General features: G+C 38.3%; 1 protein-coding gene across 3 annotated transcripts in view; it reads right to left on the bottom strand.

Annotated features, from left to right (window-relative positions):
- The window catches only part of usp22 (ubiquitin specific peptidase 22), a 57,499-nt gene that overhangs the window by 5,416 nt on the left and 36,372 nt on the right, over positions 1-15,711 (bottom strand). The window contains exons 5-10 of one of the 3 annotated variants that reach the window (XM_021480159.3): positions 9,683-9,849; positions 8,734-8,881; positions 5,303-5,408; positions 2,210-2,368; positions 1,415-1,541; positions 1,253-1,344 (exon numbers count right to left, since the gene is read on the bottom strand). In XM_021480159.3, coding sequence (XP_021335834.1) covers positions 1,253-1,344; positions 1,415-1,541; positions 2,210-2,368; positions 5,303-5,408; positions 8,734-8,881; positions 9,683-9,849 — 799 coding nt within the window. 3 annotated transcript variants of the gene reach the window in all.

Below are 15,711 nucleotides of genomic sequence, written 5' to 3'. Positions count from 1 at the left end.
CTAGGTTAGTTTTTAACAACAGACGGCGCTCTAGGCTAGTGTTAAACAGCAAACGGCGCTCTAGGCTAGTTTTTTTTACACTAGATGGTGCTCTAGACTAGATATTAACAGTAGATGGCGCTCAAGGCTAGTATTTAACAAAAGATGGCGCTCTAGGCTGGTATTTAACAGCAGGCGCCGCTCTAGGCTAGTTTTTAACAACAGATGGCGCTCTAGTGTAGTTTAAAACAGCAGACGGCGCTCTAGGCTAGTTTTTTTACAGTAGATGGTGCTCTAGGCTAGATTTTAACAGTAGATGGTGCTCTAGGCTAGTATTTAACAAAAGATGGCGCTCTAGGCTGGTATTTAACAGCAGGCGGCGCTCTAGGTTAGTGTTTAACAACAGATGGCGCTCTAGTGTAGTTTAAAACAGCAGATGGCGCTCTAGGCTAGTTTTTTTTTAAGTAGATGGTGCTCTAGGCTAAATTTTAACAGTAGATGGCGCTCTAGGCTAGTATTTAACAAAAGATGGTGCTCTAGGCTGGTATTTAACAAAAGATTGCGCTCTAGGCTGGTATTTAACAGCAGATGGCACTCTAGGCTAGTGTTTAATAGCAGACGGTGCTCTGGGCTACTTTTTAACAGTAGATGGCGCTCTCTATGCTAGTTTTAAACAGCAGATGGCACTCTCTAGGCTAGTGTTTATCAGCAGATGGCACTATAGGCTACTGATTAACAGCAAATGATGCTCTAGACTAGCTTTAAACAGCAGATGGTGCTCTAGGCTAGAATTGAACAGCGGCTGGCGCTCTAGGCTAGTTTTAAATAGCGGATGGTGCTCTAGGCTAATGTTAACAGCAGACGGCGCTTTCTACGCTAGTTTTAAAGAGCAGACAGCGCTCTCTACGCTAGTTTTAAACAGTAGACTGCACTCTAGGCTAGTTTTAAATAGCGGATGGTGCTTTAGGCTAATGTTAACAGCAGACGGCACTCTCTACGCTAGTTTTAAACAGCAGATGGCGCTCTCTAGGCTAGTTTTAAACAATAGACTGCACTCTAGGCTAGTTTTTAACCATACACTAAAATGCCCACAATGAGGAGTACTTTTTCAATCAGCCTTTAATAATCCTATAAATGATTATTTGGGGTATTTGGAAGGGTTTGTATGCACGAAAGAATAACGATGCATTTTGAAAATCTCAGAATTGATGCAGTCAATTTCTCAAAATATTTTTTTTCCCATCACAGCTCTGAAGAAGGAGTGTGTTTATACCTTGATGCCATAAAGGGCGTCATGTCGAGCTCCAGAGGAAAGGACACGTATGTGGTGATCTTCCTCCGCAGTTTCGCCGAGTGCTCAAACCGCTGAAAAACACACAAACACATTTAAGGGGTGCTGAAAGATCAAGACAGAGAGAAGCAGCTCTGCTCTTACTTTGAGGTGAAAGCAGGCCACTATAGGAAGCCTCTTCATCGTCAGCTGTTTGGTGGACTCCTGGTAACTATGGCAACCGCTGCATTTTATCTTGGCGCTGCTTCCTAAGTGTTCGGGTCTGGTGAACCTGCAATGCAGAAAAGCAGTGAGCGGAGGCCACAGAGATGCTGCTTCACTTCATGTTTCAGGTAAAATTACGTCATTTATCGAATACAAATGCACAGCACCTTTAAAGTCTGTGTGAAATCTAAACGTACAACCTTTATTTGGCTACCTTTTTATTCTTCAGGTAAAGATCTAAACAGTGCAAGTTAATCCACTGAAAATAAGTGTTTGTTTTGGTCATCTTCAACTTAAGCGTCTGCTTCGGTGTTAGCAGTGTTGGTCACTCAGTTTGACACTTCAGCCACATTATTCTTAGCCACGCCCCTCTAACCATTAGATTGCAATGAGAACATGACGCGCAAAAAGACAGCCCCGCCCCCTACTTAATATTGCACTTTATATACTGTAGTCCAGATGTCTGATATAACTTCCATAGTAAATCACAAGGAGTATTAGTTCTCAGATTAATTCTTAATTAATTACAATTGTAATTACAAGCAGATATTGATTCAATCATAAGTACAGTGTAACAACATGGTAAAAAAAGTAAACATTAGTCAAATGGGGCCATACCTTCTATTGTGTTCAGCATATATTTTTTTAAATGGGTTTGAAAGCAGTGGGTGGTGATTTAATGTGTATTTTAAATGTTCAACTACCTCTTTAAGAGGCTGAATAATCAGTGTGTACCTGCGCAGGCAGTCTGTGAGCGTGGTGGCTCCGCTCGGGTGGCTGTCTCCGTTCACCACACTGCCATCACTGCCGGGACTGAGCGGCCAGAACGGGGTGGAGGAGCCCGGCAGGTCCAGGCTGATGTCCCAGAATGGGTCTATCGTGGTGGAGACGCCGCTGTGGATGAAGAAATGACACAATACAATCAGATAAATCAGCATTATCTGTCATGCACACATTTATTTATTCACTTGCCAGAATTGAAAGCGATTTTCATGGCATTCTGAGAATTAAGTGTAAAAGTTATCCACATGTAATGGTAAATTTTCAAAATTTCTGGTCGCACTTCTGGGGAGCTTTCATTCATAAGTTATATTATCCATATATTAGTATACAGAGATGTACATCCAGTACATGTGGATTAGGGCTGCACAATATACCGTTTCAGCATCGATATCGCAATGTGTGAATCTGCAATACATCACAGCATTTAAAGCGATCTTAAGTCAACTTAAACCATTTGGAGATGAAGTTTAAAGGGTTGGGACTGCAATATTAATTTATTCATGTATACTATGAAGACTATACAGTGTTATTTTACATCTGATATTGAATTGAAGCCCCGTTTATGTCATTATTATCTTTGTTTTATTGTTTTCATTTTGATTTCATGCATTTTACACAGGTGCACTTCCCTACACAATCATTCCAATCAATTTAAGATTATTAATTATTTCCTAATAGAGTCATCTTGTGAAATGTTATTCATATCGAAGAACATCAAAACATCCCAAAGCCATTTTTTCCAAAATCACGCAGCCCTGATGTGCATTATTTGTATTAATCAGGAAAAAAAAAACATTGACGCTATTTTAAAGCGTTAATAGTATTTGATGCATGTCTGAATGAATCAACAACAAACGTAGTGGGGCTTATTACAGTTCATGCGGAAGTGATCAGATGGTTGGGATCTACTGCTGGATCTCATAAAGGTCACAGTTTGATCACCAATCAGAGAAGAAATGCTACTAAAGAGAAGTTTTAAGCTTAAACAAAATAAAGATGAGCTAAGAATTTAATTCCCTGATCGGGTTGTCTAATAAAACATCCATTGTTTATTACTATATCATTATATTATTAACTATTATTAGCTTTGTGTAATAACACTGGTATTATTAAATGTATAAAATGTAAGAGAGAAAGCAATCAATGGGTGTGATGCAATACTAGCGTTAAACACAAGGTGGCGTCAAGGAGAATGATTTAACTGCATTACAAACCAACCCTTTACACCAACCTCGGTTCTGGAGGGCCGGTGTCCCTACAGGGTTTAGCTCCAACTTGCCTCAACACACCTGCCTGGATGTTTCAAGTATGCATAATACGACCTTGATTAGTTGTTCAGGTGTGTTTAATTAGGGTTGGAGCTAAAATCTGCAGGACACCGGCCCTCCAGGAACAAGTTTGATGACCCCTGTTTTACACCATGTTCAATAAGGATTGATACACAAAATAATGTAACAACATGCTGGATCTGGTCCAAAAAATCTAGTGAGCTACCCTATCTAGGTACCCTTTTAAGGTGTCATAGATGTGATGGCTGATGCAAAAAGTTGAAAACAGTCTATTGTGATTTTTTTATTTTTATAACAGTGGCTTAAACTATTTCCCAGAGATGGGTTGTGGTTGGAAGGGCATCCGCTGCGTAAAAATAAGGATAAGTTGGCGGTTCATTCCGCTGTGGCGACCCTGGATTAATAAAGGGACTAAGCCGACAAGAAAATTAATGAATGAATGGCTTAAACTATTACTAGCAAACACTTCTTATGATGTTTTTTTTAATTATTTACGTCAGATTACACACTGACAATACATAAGGATCATTTTCCTATTTAAAGCTGGACTCTTCTATAGTTACATTGAGAAATAAAACTGAAGGAAAATTAATGTAAATACAGAAGAAGCTTTAAATAGAAAAACATTTAATTACAGTTTTTGAGTGAGATGCTAATGGTCTAATCGGATTCAATTATCTATGCTAAGCTAAGCTAAAAGTGCTCCCACAAGACCAGCAAATCGACTGAACGGATTCAAAAATGTTGCAAAGTAGTCTTCTGTGGGCCTCAACCTTCAAATCTGACCTTTATTCTGTTTTCTCTATTGGATTCGATTCAGGTGATTGGCTGGGCCATTCTACAGCTTGATTTTCTTTCTCTGAAAGCATCTGAGAGTCTCATTGGCTGTGTTTTGGATCATTGTCTTTCTGAAATGGTTTAATCTTCATCCTCCAGCTGATGTAGATGTTGGACTGAAGCAGCTGATATTCATTTTCACTGAGGAAGGGCAGAGGCTTGCTGACGAACTACTGAGAGATTTCAGCTGCTGTCTGGGCTTTCACTGCCGAACTACACCTCCCTTTCTTCATGTGTTCAATAATAGATTCAAAAAGAGTAAAACTTCACTGTTTAAAGGGCACCTATTATACAAAAATCACTTTTAAATGGGGTTTAAACACAGTTGTGTGGCAACAGTAAATACAGCCAGCCTATATAAAAGTAAAATAATTTAAATCTATTTGTTATAATCAGACTTGATCAAAACAGTCTGGGGAAACACTTTGATTGACATTCTCCCTTTGTGCGTGTCATCAGAGGGGAAAGCTCCGCCCACTACTGGCCATCTCTCCGTCATTAACATATGACATTAGTCTCGTTTTTGAATCTGCCACAATGCAAACATAGTGCATTAGTAGCCCCGCCCTTTTTAAAAACATCACAATCTCATTTGAATTTAAAGCGACAGTCACCAAAACGCCACAATTAGGATCAAAGCCCAAATGGGGCAGTGTCAGAAAATTTGAAAACATTATCTGTGTGCTGAAACTTCACTACACACTCTAGGGACATCAGAGACTTATTTTACATCTTGTAAAAAGGGGCAGAATTTTTAGAAATGACAAAAAGGCAACTTCCCACAACACAAAGTCAATGGAGAGGGTTGGGTTGTAGCCCCAGGTGTGGGCGTGGCCTAAATGTGCTGTGTTCTATACATCGCCACACTCACTGTAAGTGTGTGTGTGTGTGTGTGTGTGTGTGTGTGTGTGACTCTTACTGGCAGACTTGGCAGGTGACGTCAGACTGCAGGCCTCCAGTGAAGATTTGGTCAATGATGCAGTTGCAGTGGTTTGGGTTGTTGGCTTTTTTCCCATTGTCATCTCCTTGGTGGATATGGAAGCAACACATGAAACACACACACACACACACGCACACGCAAACACACAGAAAAAGAGAGAGAGAAAAAGAGAGGAGGAAAAGCATTGTTACAAATCACCTGATCAATTGTGTAATTTTTTAATTGATGATCATTTTAATAATTATTGTAGTCTTTTTTGTTTATTTGTGTATGTATTCATCAGATTTCTAATTGTGTTTAATCTACAAATTTGGTCAGAAATATTACAAACAAACCTGCATAAATAAAACAGTTTAATTTTACATTATTATTATTATTATTATTAAATATTTTTTCTTACATTATCCTTCAAAATGAGTCTTCATTCTTTCATTTTCTTTTCGGTTTAGTCCCTTTATTTATCAGGGGTCAGCACAGCACAACTATTCCAGCATATGTTTTACACAGCGGATGCCCTTCCAGCTGCAACCCAGTACTAGGAAACATTCATACACTGTCATTCACACTCATACACTACGGACATATTAGCCCACCCAATTCCCCAATAGCGCATGTGTTTGGACTGTGGGGGAAACCGGAGGACCTGGAGGAAACCCATGCCAACACAGGGAGAACATGCAAACTCCACACAGAAATGTCAACTGACCCAGCCGAGGCTCAAACCGGTGATCTTCTTGCTGTGAGGCGACAGTGCTAACCACTGCACCACCCCTCTTATAACCACATTAGTATATTTATTTATGTATGTATGTATTTATCAAATTTCTAATTGTATTTGTATTGTATTGTTTATTTTACTCATTGTGCTGTCAATTCTTGACCAGTCATGCCAATAAAGCTTTTTAGAACTGAACTGAGAGAGAGTTAGAAAGAGGGAGCGATTGTGTGTGTGCGCGATTAGAAAGCAGCGCTCGGCTCTCTGCAGAAACAGCCCTCCCTTCACGATCACACTGCAGAAGGAAAACGAGGCTCTGTCTGCTCCATCTCCCACTCACTTCCTGTGGGCCTCGTCCGTCTGCAGCGCCCACCACACTGACCCTGAGTCCAGCACACACGCACATACATACATACATATCCATTTACATACATATATAGATTTATAAATATATAAAATTATATATATTTATAAATGTATAAAATATATATATATATATATATATATATATATATATATATATATATATATATATATATATATATATATGTATATATATATATATATATATATATATTTTTTTTTTATATATTTATTATATATATATACATATTTATTTATATATATTTATATAATATATTTATATATAAATATAAAAATATAATATAATATATATTTTTTAAATAAATTTATTTATATATTTATTTTTTATTTATTTTAAATATATATATATATATATATATATATATATATATATATATATACATATATATATATATACATATATATACACACACACATTTATTTATATGTAATTTTACACATATACATACATTTTTTTTATAAATTTATATATATAAATTTATATATACACACACACACACACTTATATATAATTTTTTTTATTATATATATATATATATATATTTTTTAAATTTTTTTTATTATATATATATATATATATATATATATATATATATATATATATATATATATATATATATATATATATATATATATATATATATATATATATATATATATATATATATATATATATAAACACATATACACCATCATGAAGTTTTTCTTTCATTATTTCAGCAAATAGGATTGTAAACTAATAATTAGCTGTACTCTCTCATTCACTGTACTATGAGTTTACCAACTATGACGACTTCTGAGAAACCCGCAAATGTGTAAAGGCTCCTTCATGAGCTGCAGGAATAACAGCTGCATGTGAACAGCAGTCAGTCATTGAGTTGTGAAATACAGCTGTCATCACTAACACGCGTCTGCTTCATTATCCAACACCCATTTCATCCAAAAAGTGGCCAGGTGGAACTAATATAATTAACAAGCTAATGCTGCTTTTCATTCAGTCCGCAAAGACGCAGCGTACAACGTCTGCTGCTGTCTAACTCGGAAACATTGCAGAAAGTCAGAGGTGTGGCATAAATGAGGAGTTATATCAAAAAATACAGATAAACAATGGAAAAATCCTACACAGTTATTTAAATATTGCTTTCTGATATCTAACAATTTTACACACACACACAGAAACACACAGAGAAATGGTCTCTGATTGGCTGAAACAGAAAAATGACTTGCTGAAATACTGAGAAACAGCCTCTGATTGGCTGAAGCACAAAGAAATGGCCTCTGATTAGCTGAAGCACACAGAAAATGGCCTCTGATTGGCTGAAACACACAGAAAAGGGCCTCTGATTGGCTGAAACACAGAAAATGGCCTCTGATTGGCTGAAACACACAGAAAATGGCCTCTGATTGGCTAAAACACAGAGAAATGGCCTCTGATTGGCTGAAACACAGAGAAAATGGCCTCTGATTGGCTAAAACACAGAGAAATGGCCTCTGATTGGATGAAGCACACAGAAGAGCAAACTCTGATTGGCTGAAACAGATAAGTGGTGTCTGATTGGCTGAAACACAAAAAACAGCCTCTGACTGGCTGGAGCACACAGAGGTGGCCTCTGATTGGCTGAACACAGAGAAATGGCCTCTGATTGGCTGAAACTATGAGAAGTAGTGTCTGATTAGCTAAAACCCTAAGAGAACTAGCCTGATTGGCTGAAACAAACTGAAAGTAGTAGTCTCTCATTGGCTGAAGCACACAGAGATGCAAACTCGGATTGGCTGAAACCAACAAAAACAGTCTCTAATTGGCGGAAACAACGAAAACAGCCTCTGATTGGCTAAAACAAAGAGAAATGGCTTCTAATTGGCTGAAACACGGACAGAAGTGGTGTCTGATTGGCTAAAACACAAAGCGAACGAGCCTCTGATTTGCTAAAATACAGAAAAAGTCTCTGATTGGATGAAACACACAGACAAATGGCTAGTAGCGGTGTCTGATTGGTTTAAACACTAAGAGAACCAGCCTCTGATTGGCTGAAACACACAGAGATGTAGTCTCTGATTGGCTGAAACACACAGAGATGTAGTCTCTGATTGGCTGAAGTACATAGAGAAGCAAAGTCTGATTGGCTAAAACACAAAAAAAAACAGAAGCACACAGAGAGGTGGCCTTTGATTGGCTGAGATACACTAACAAAAGTGGCGTCGAATTGGCTGAAACACTAAGAGAAACAGCCTCTGATTGGCTGAAGCACACAGAGAAACCACCTCTGATTGGCTGAGGCACAAATAGGCCTGGTGTGATTGGCTGCAGTACCTTTGCAGTGTCTGTGCAGCACGTCGAGCGCGGCGATGAGGAACTCGTGCGCGTCCTGCTGCTCGTATCCGGCCAGGTGTCGGGCGTGAGTCCACACTAGATGTAGCAGCCGGAAGGGAATGTGCGGAGAGCGGTGACCCGAGTAAAACTGCACAACACACACACACACACACACACACACAGAGAAAAAACACAATCATCATCCACACACACATCAGCCAATCAATCAGGATCACCACATTCATCAGTGTGTAGAACAATGTCTGTGTGTGTGTGTGTGTGAGTAAGTGTGTTAGTACGTGTATATGTATGTGTGTTGTGTGAGAGGTGTATATGTGTGATTTCACAATGTGCGAGTTATGTGTGTGACAATATATGTGTGTGAGGCATTTGTGTATGAATTGTAAGCGTGCGTGTGTGTGTGTGTGTGCTTGTGTGAATACACATGTTTGTGTGTGTGTGTGTGAGTGAGTATACTTGTGCGCGATGCATGTGTGATGCCGTTTTATGTGAATATGTATGCATGTGTATATATATATATATATATATAGTACATCACGTGTGTGTGTGTGTGTGTGTGTATATATGTGTTTTTTCCTACTTCTCTCACCTCCTGAAATAGGTGTGTGTGTGTGTGTGTGTGTGTAGCCCTCACCTCCTGAAATAGGTGTGTGTGTGTGTGTGTGTGTGTGTGTGTAGCCCTCACCTCCTGAAATAGGTGTGTGTGTGTGTGTGTGTGTGTTTGTGTGTGTGTGTGTAGCCCTCACCTCCTGAAATAGGTGTGTGTGTGTGTGTGTGTGTGTGTGTGTGTGTGTAGCCCTCACCTCCTGAAATAGGTGTGTGTGTGTGTGTGTGTGTGTGTGTGTGTGTGTGTGTGTGTGTGTGTGTGTGTGTGTGTGTGTGTGTGTGTGTGTGTGTGTGTGTGTGTGTGTGCGCGTGTAGCCCTCACCTCCTGAAAGAGTTGAGACATCTCACACACGAGGCAGGAGTTGGACTGCATCTCACACTTGTGTCTGTCGGACAGAAAGAAGTCCCTCAGCAGCGGAGTGTGTGTGAGAGCCTGAACGATGCAGTTCATAAAGCACGTGTTGCCCAGGTTTATCAAACCACGCAGTCCTGAAACACACACACAAGACAGACAGTGCGGAGAGATCAAACACAAAGAAGAAAACAGCAGGAAAGAGTGTGAAAAACAAAGATGACTCATTTTGTCATATTGAACACACAATGAAAGATTCATCACCGATACACATGACAAGAAAAAAAAAAAACACTTTAGCCTTGTGCTGAACGAGTTCACTTATTCATGATTCAACACCGTGTGAGCAACAGCGGCTGCTTTCAGGACAAAACTGATCGAATTCATTAAATACTACAATTCCTATAATAATCACTGACATTATGGAGACAGATGGTCAGACAGAGAGAGATGAATGGACAGACAGACAGCCAGACGGACGAAGAAACGAACAGGCAGGCAGACAGGCGCATGGATAGGTGGACAGACAGGTGGGTGGACGAATAGGCAGGGGATAAACAGGCAGGCAGATGAACAGGCGGGTGGAAAAACAAGAGGGGAGACGAACAGGCGGGTTGACAGACGAGCAGGGGGGCGGACGAGAAACAGGCGGGCGGACGGACGAGCAGGCTTGTGGACAAAGTGGTGGGTGGATGAATAGGTGGACGGGCAGGTGGACGGATAGGCGGACGGACAGCTGGACGGGACAGGCGGACGGGACAGGCGGGAGGACAGGACGGACGGACAGGACGGATGGACGGACAAAAAGGTGGACGGATGGAATAACAGGCGGGTGGACAGGGCGAACGGACAGGAGGACGAACAGGCGGACAAACAGACACGGACAGACAGATGGACAGACAGACAGACAGGTGGACAAAATAACAGGCCAACAAACAGACAGATAAACAGATAGATAGACAGACAGGCAGATGAAAAGACAGGTGGACAAAGAGACGGGACGAAGAGACAGACAGGTGGATAAACAGACAGGGGGACAAATAGACAGGCAGACGAAGAGACAGACAGGCGATTGAAGAGACAGGCGGACGAAGAGACAGGCGGTTGAAGGGACAGGCGGACGAAGGGACAGACAGGCGGACGAAGGGACAGACAGGCGGACGAAGAGACAGACAGGCGGACGAAGAGACAGACAGGCGGACGAAGAGACAGACAGGCGGACGAAGAGACAGACAGGCGGACGAAGAGACAGACAGGCGGACGAAGAGACAGACAGGCGGACGAAGAGACAGGCGGACGAACAGACAGACAGGCGGACGAACAGACAGACAGGCGGACGAACAGACAGACAGGCGGACGAGCAGACAGGCGGACGAGCAGACAGGCGGACGAGCAGACAGGCGAACGAGCAGACAGGTGGACGAACAGACAGGCAGGCGAAGAGACAGGTGCATGAACAGACAGACAGACAGACAGGAGGACGTACAAAGGCAGACAGACGGATGGATGGACAAATGGACACAGACAAAGAACAGACAGGCGAACAGACGGATAGACGAATGGACAAAGACAGCCCAAAGGATAGGTGGATAGAAAAAGACCATAAGAGACAAAGACATCCAGGGAGACAGATGGACAAACACAGACAGACAGATAGATAGATGGACAGATGGACTGAAAGGAGGAGGAAAGCACATGAAGACAGCATGAAGGATTGATGGATGGAGATAAAAACAGCCGGACAGAGAGAGAGAGAGAGAGAGAGAGACAGACTAACAGACAGACAGCATGCGCACACAGGGAGGCTAAACGTGCTGATCTGGCCCTTCTCCAAACACACATCTGCTGCTCAGAGATCAGTTAGAGAGAAGAAAACCTGCTAACAGACCTGGAGAGAGGAACACGAGCTGCTTCATCCACGCTTTCAGCTGCTGATGTATTATTGATGACCACCAGTGATTCAACATCATAAACACACACACACACATTCTGACAGAGACCCCCTGCTTCAGGATCAACAGGAGACGCGATCCACAGGAAGAATCAGCTGACACAGACAAACCAGCATGTCCACAGCGGGAACTGTGGCGGAAATAACCAATCATCTCAAGAGAGTCATTTACTCAGGAATCATTTTGGTGGCATGGTATGTTTTTGATTCACTATAAAGAGCTGACTCCGAGTCATTTGCTTAATCTAATTACTCTGATGTTCATTGCATGTTCTTGATTCACCAAAGAGAACCATCTCAAAAGAATCATTTGAATCATTCTGGTCATGCTAAACGATTCTGATTCACATTAAACCAAGCAATTTGTTCAGGAAATAGGTGAATCGTTCTGGATCAACTGCATGTTCAGTATACTGATATGACTCAAAAGAGTCATTTGATTCAGAATCAGACAACACTGCTGCATGAGTTTGGTATACCAAAAGAAGCAGCATCTCAACAGAATAAATAGGTTCACTTTTGTTTCTTTGTATGTTTTTATTCGCTATAAAGGCCTGTCTCGAGTCACTCCTCCAGCCATTTGTTCAGGAATCAGTTGGTTCACTTGTTGAACTTTATACTTTTGATTCAATTTAAATGTTCTGACTGAAAAAGAGTCATATGTTCAGGAATCAATTGTTCACTGAATGCACTACATGCTTTTGATACACTAAAATATTTGGCTAAAGAGTAATTTGTTCAGGAATCTATTGGTTCACTTGTTGCATTTTATGCCTTTGATTCACTATAAAAAGGTCTGGCTCAAAAGAGTTATATGTTCGGGAAACAATTGGTTCACTTAAATCACTGTAGGCATTTTATTAAATATAAATGTTCTGGCTGAAAAGAGTCATCTGTACATAAATCAATTGATTCACTGTATGCTTTTAAATCAATATAAATGTTCTGGCTCAAAAGAGTCATTTGTACATAAATCAATTGATTCACTGTATGCTTTTGATTAAATATAAATGTTCTGGCTCAAAAGAGTCATTTGTACATAAATCAATTGATTCACTGTATGCTTTTGATTCAATATAAATGTTCCAGCTCAAAAGAGTCATTAGTACATAAATCAATTGATTCACTGTATGCTTTTGATTAAATATAAATGTTCTGGCTCAAAAGAGTAATTTGTAAATAAATCAATTGATTCACTGTATGCTTTTGATTCAATATAAATGTTCTAGCTCAAAAGAGTCATTAGTACATAAATCAAATGATTCACTGTATGCTTCTGATTCAATATAAGTGTTCTGGCTCAAAAGAGTCAATTGTTCAGGAATCAATTGTTCACCCGTTGCACTGCATGCCTGTAAGTCACAAAAATGTTTGGCTCAAAAGAGGCATGTTCAGGAATCATTTAGTTCACTTGGTGCATTATATGGTTTTGATTCACTATCAATTGTTTGGTTAAAAAGAGTCAATTGTTGAGAAATCAGTTTGTTTACTTGATGCGCTGTATGATTTTGATTCACTAAAAAAGCTCTGGCTCAAAAGAGTCATTAGTTCAGGAGTCAATTGGTTCACTCAATGCACTGTAAGTTTTTGATTCACTATAAAAGGTCTGGCTCACAAGAGTCATTTGTTCAGGAGTCAACTGGTTCACTCGTTGCACTGTAAGCTTTTGATTCACTATGAAAGGTCTGGCTCAAAAGAGCCATTTGTTCAGGAATCAATTGGTTCACTCAATGGACTGTATGTTTAATTCACTATTTTATTCAATAACTCAATATAGCTCAAAAGAGTCATTTGTTCAGGAGTCAACTGGTTCAATCGTTGCACTGTACGCTTTTAATTCATTATAAAAGGTCTGCCTCAAAAGAGTCATTTGTTCAGGAATCAATTGTTCACTCGTTGCACTGTAAGCTTTTGATTCACTATAGAATTTAATTAAAAAGAGCCATTTGTTCAGGAATCAATTGGTTCACTCAATGCACTGTATGTTTAATTCACTATAAAAGGTCTAGCTCAAAAGAGTCATTTGTTCAGGAGTCAACTGGTTCAATCGTTGCACTGTACGCTTTTGATTCATTATAAAAGGTCTGCCTCAAAAGAGTCATTTGTTCAGGAATCAGTTGGTTTACTTGTTGCACTGTTGCTTTGATTCAGTAGAAAAGATTTGGCTCAAAAGAGTCATTTGTCTGAAAACAGAACTATGCTTGTGTTTTATGCATGACAAATAAAAAAAACATCTCAAAAGAGTCATTCATTTGTGAATCTGATTCCCAGTAAAGAATGACATCAGATGATTCAGGATCATGTGTTAATTGTTTCATTCCAATTCCCCAATTCTAGTGGTTTTTGGATAAAAACTGGCGCAATAAAACAAAACTGTAATATTTGCTGTTGAAACCAATCTATTATTTCTAATTCCCATCACTCAAGTCTGTTGATGAATCTGATTGGCTGGTTTTCTCACTTCAGCAGTGTTGTGATTGGTTGCGTCGCCTCCAGTGCAGTCAGACTCTAAAACCCAACAGCCGGCCAATCCTGCCCGCACAATATTCCTCTGAATCCATCATACACGGCCCGTATTATGTCCTGAATGATCAATGGCGGCTCCGGCTCTCATACGGCTAATCGCATTAGTGTGTTTCTCTGGGTGTGAGCGAGTGCGGATGCCGTTTAGCGCCTACGCTAGGCCTGTGGTGCAGACATTTAACACCATTACTCCAGCGCCAGGCCCTCAGACTGAGGGGGAAAACAGCCCAAAATGAGAGAAGGGAGAGCGCCAAACCACCGAGACATCATTTCTTTAATGGCTAACATCCATATCGCCCCTTATTCTTTTATTATTATTACAGCATCACATAACACGGCAGATACGAAGACAAAGAAAAGACAAAAATAGGATGTAGGTGTGATTGTGTTATGTGTAAGAAGATAGAGAACATGTACAACTATATAAATGTACACGTGTGATAGGTGTTGGATTACCAAGTACGATGCGATCCTGGATTAACATATTAGTTCATACTGGAATGTCATTTTTGCTCAAAAATATAGTCCATACCTAATTCTTACCCCCCAAACCCAACCCTAATGGTAACTCATGATCAAAATTAAAATGTTGCTTCAGGATATACTTGGTGAAATCACATTAACCGTATACAATATAAATACACGCATACATACATGAATATCTACATGCTTATACACGCACACATACACATATACATATACAGATTCAGTAAGGAGGCTGTGTAAAAAAAATTTAATTCGTAAAAATAAATAAATTAAAACTAAGATGAAAAAATTATTTTAATTAAATTAAGATAAAAATTCATTTAAATAAATCAAAATAAAATAAAATTGAAATTACATAAAAATTTATTAAAATGAAAAAAATTTAAAGTAATAAAAATAAAAATAAATAAAAATTAAATAAAATTATATAAAATAAAGATAAAAATTCATTTAAATAAATCAAAATAAAATTAAACTGAAATTACATAAACATTAATTAAATTAAAATGAAAAGAATGTTTAAAAAATAAATAAAAATTAAATAAAATTATATAAAATAAAAACAAAAATAAAAATCAGTTAAATGAAAACTAATTAATTAAGATAAAATAAATTAAAACTAAATAAAATTATATAAAATAAAAGCAAAATTAAAAAAATTTAACTAAAAATGAGAAAAATAAATTAAATAAAAATAAAAGAAATTTTAAATTAAATTAAAATAAATTAAATTAAAATGAAAAAAAATTATATAAGATAACCAAAAATAAAAATGAATTAAATTAAAATTAAAATTAAGATAAAATCAATTAAATCAAAATAAATTAATTACAATTTAAATAAAAATACATTAAAAATAAATAAATTTTATAAAATAAAAGCAAAATTTTTAAAAATTAAACTAAAATTAAGAAAAATAATTAAATCAAAATAAAATAAAATTTAAATTAAATTAAAATACATTAAATTAAAATGAAATGAAAAAAATTATATAAGATAAAAACAAAAATAAAAAGTAATTAATTTCAAATGAATTCAA

This window comes from Danio rerio, chromosome 12, assembly GCF_049306965.1.
Source record: "Danio rerio strain Tuebingen ecotype United States chromosome 12, GRCz12tu, whole genome shotgun sequence".
Lineage (NCBI taxonomy): Eukaryota > Metazoa > Chordata > Actinopteri > Cypriniformes > Danionidae > Danio > Danio rerio.
The sequence above is the reverse complement of the archived record's forward strand: the minus strand, read 5'-3'. Positions and strand labels throughout refer to the sequence as shown.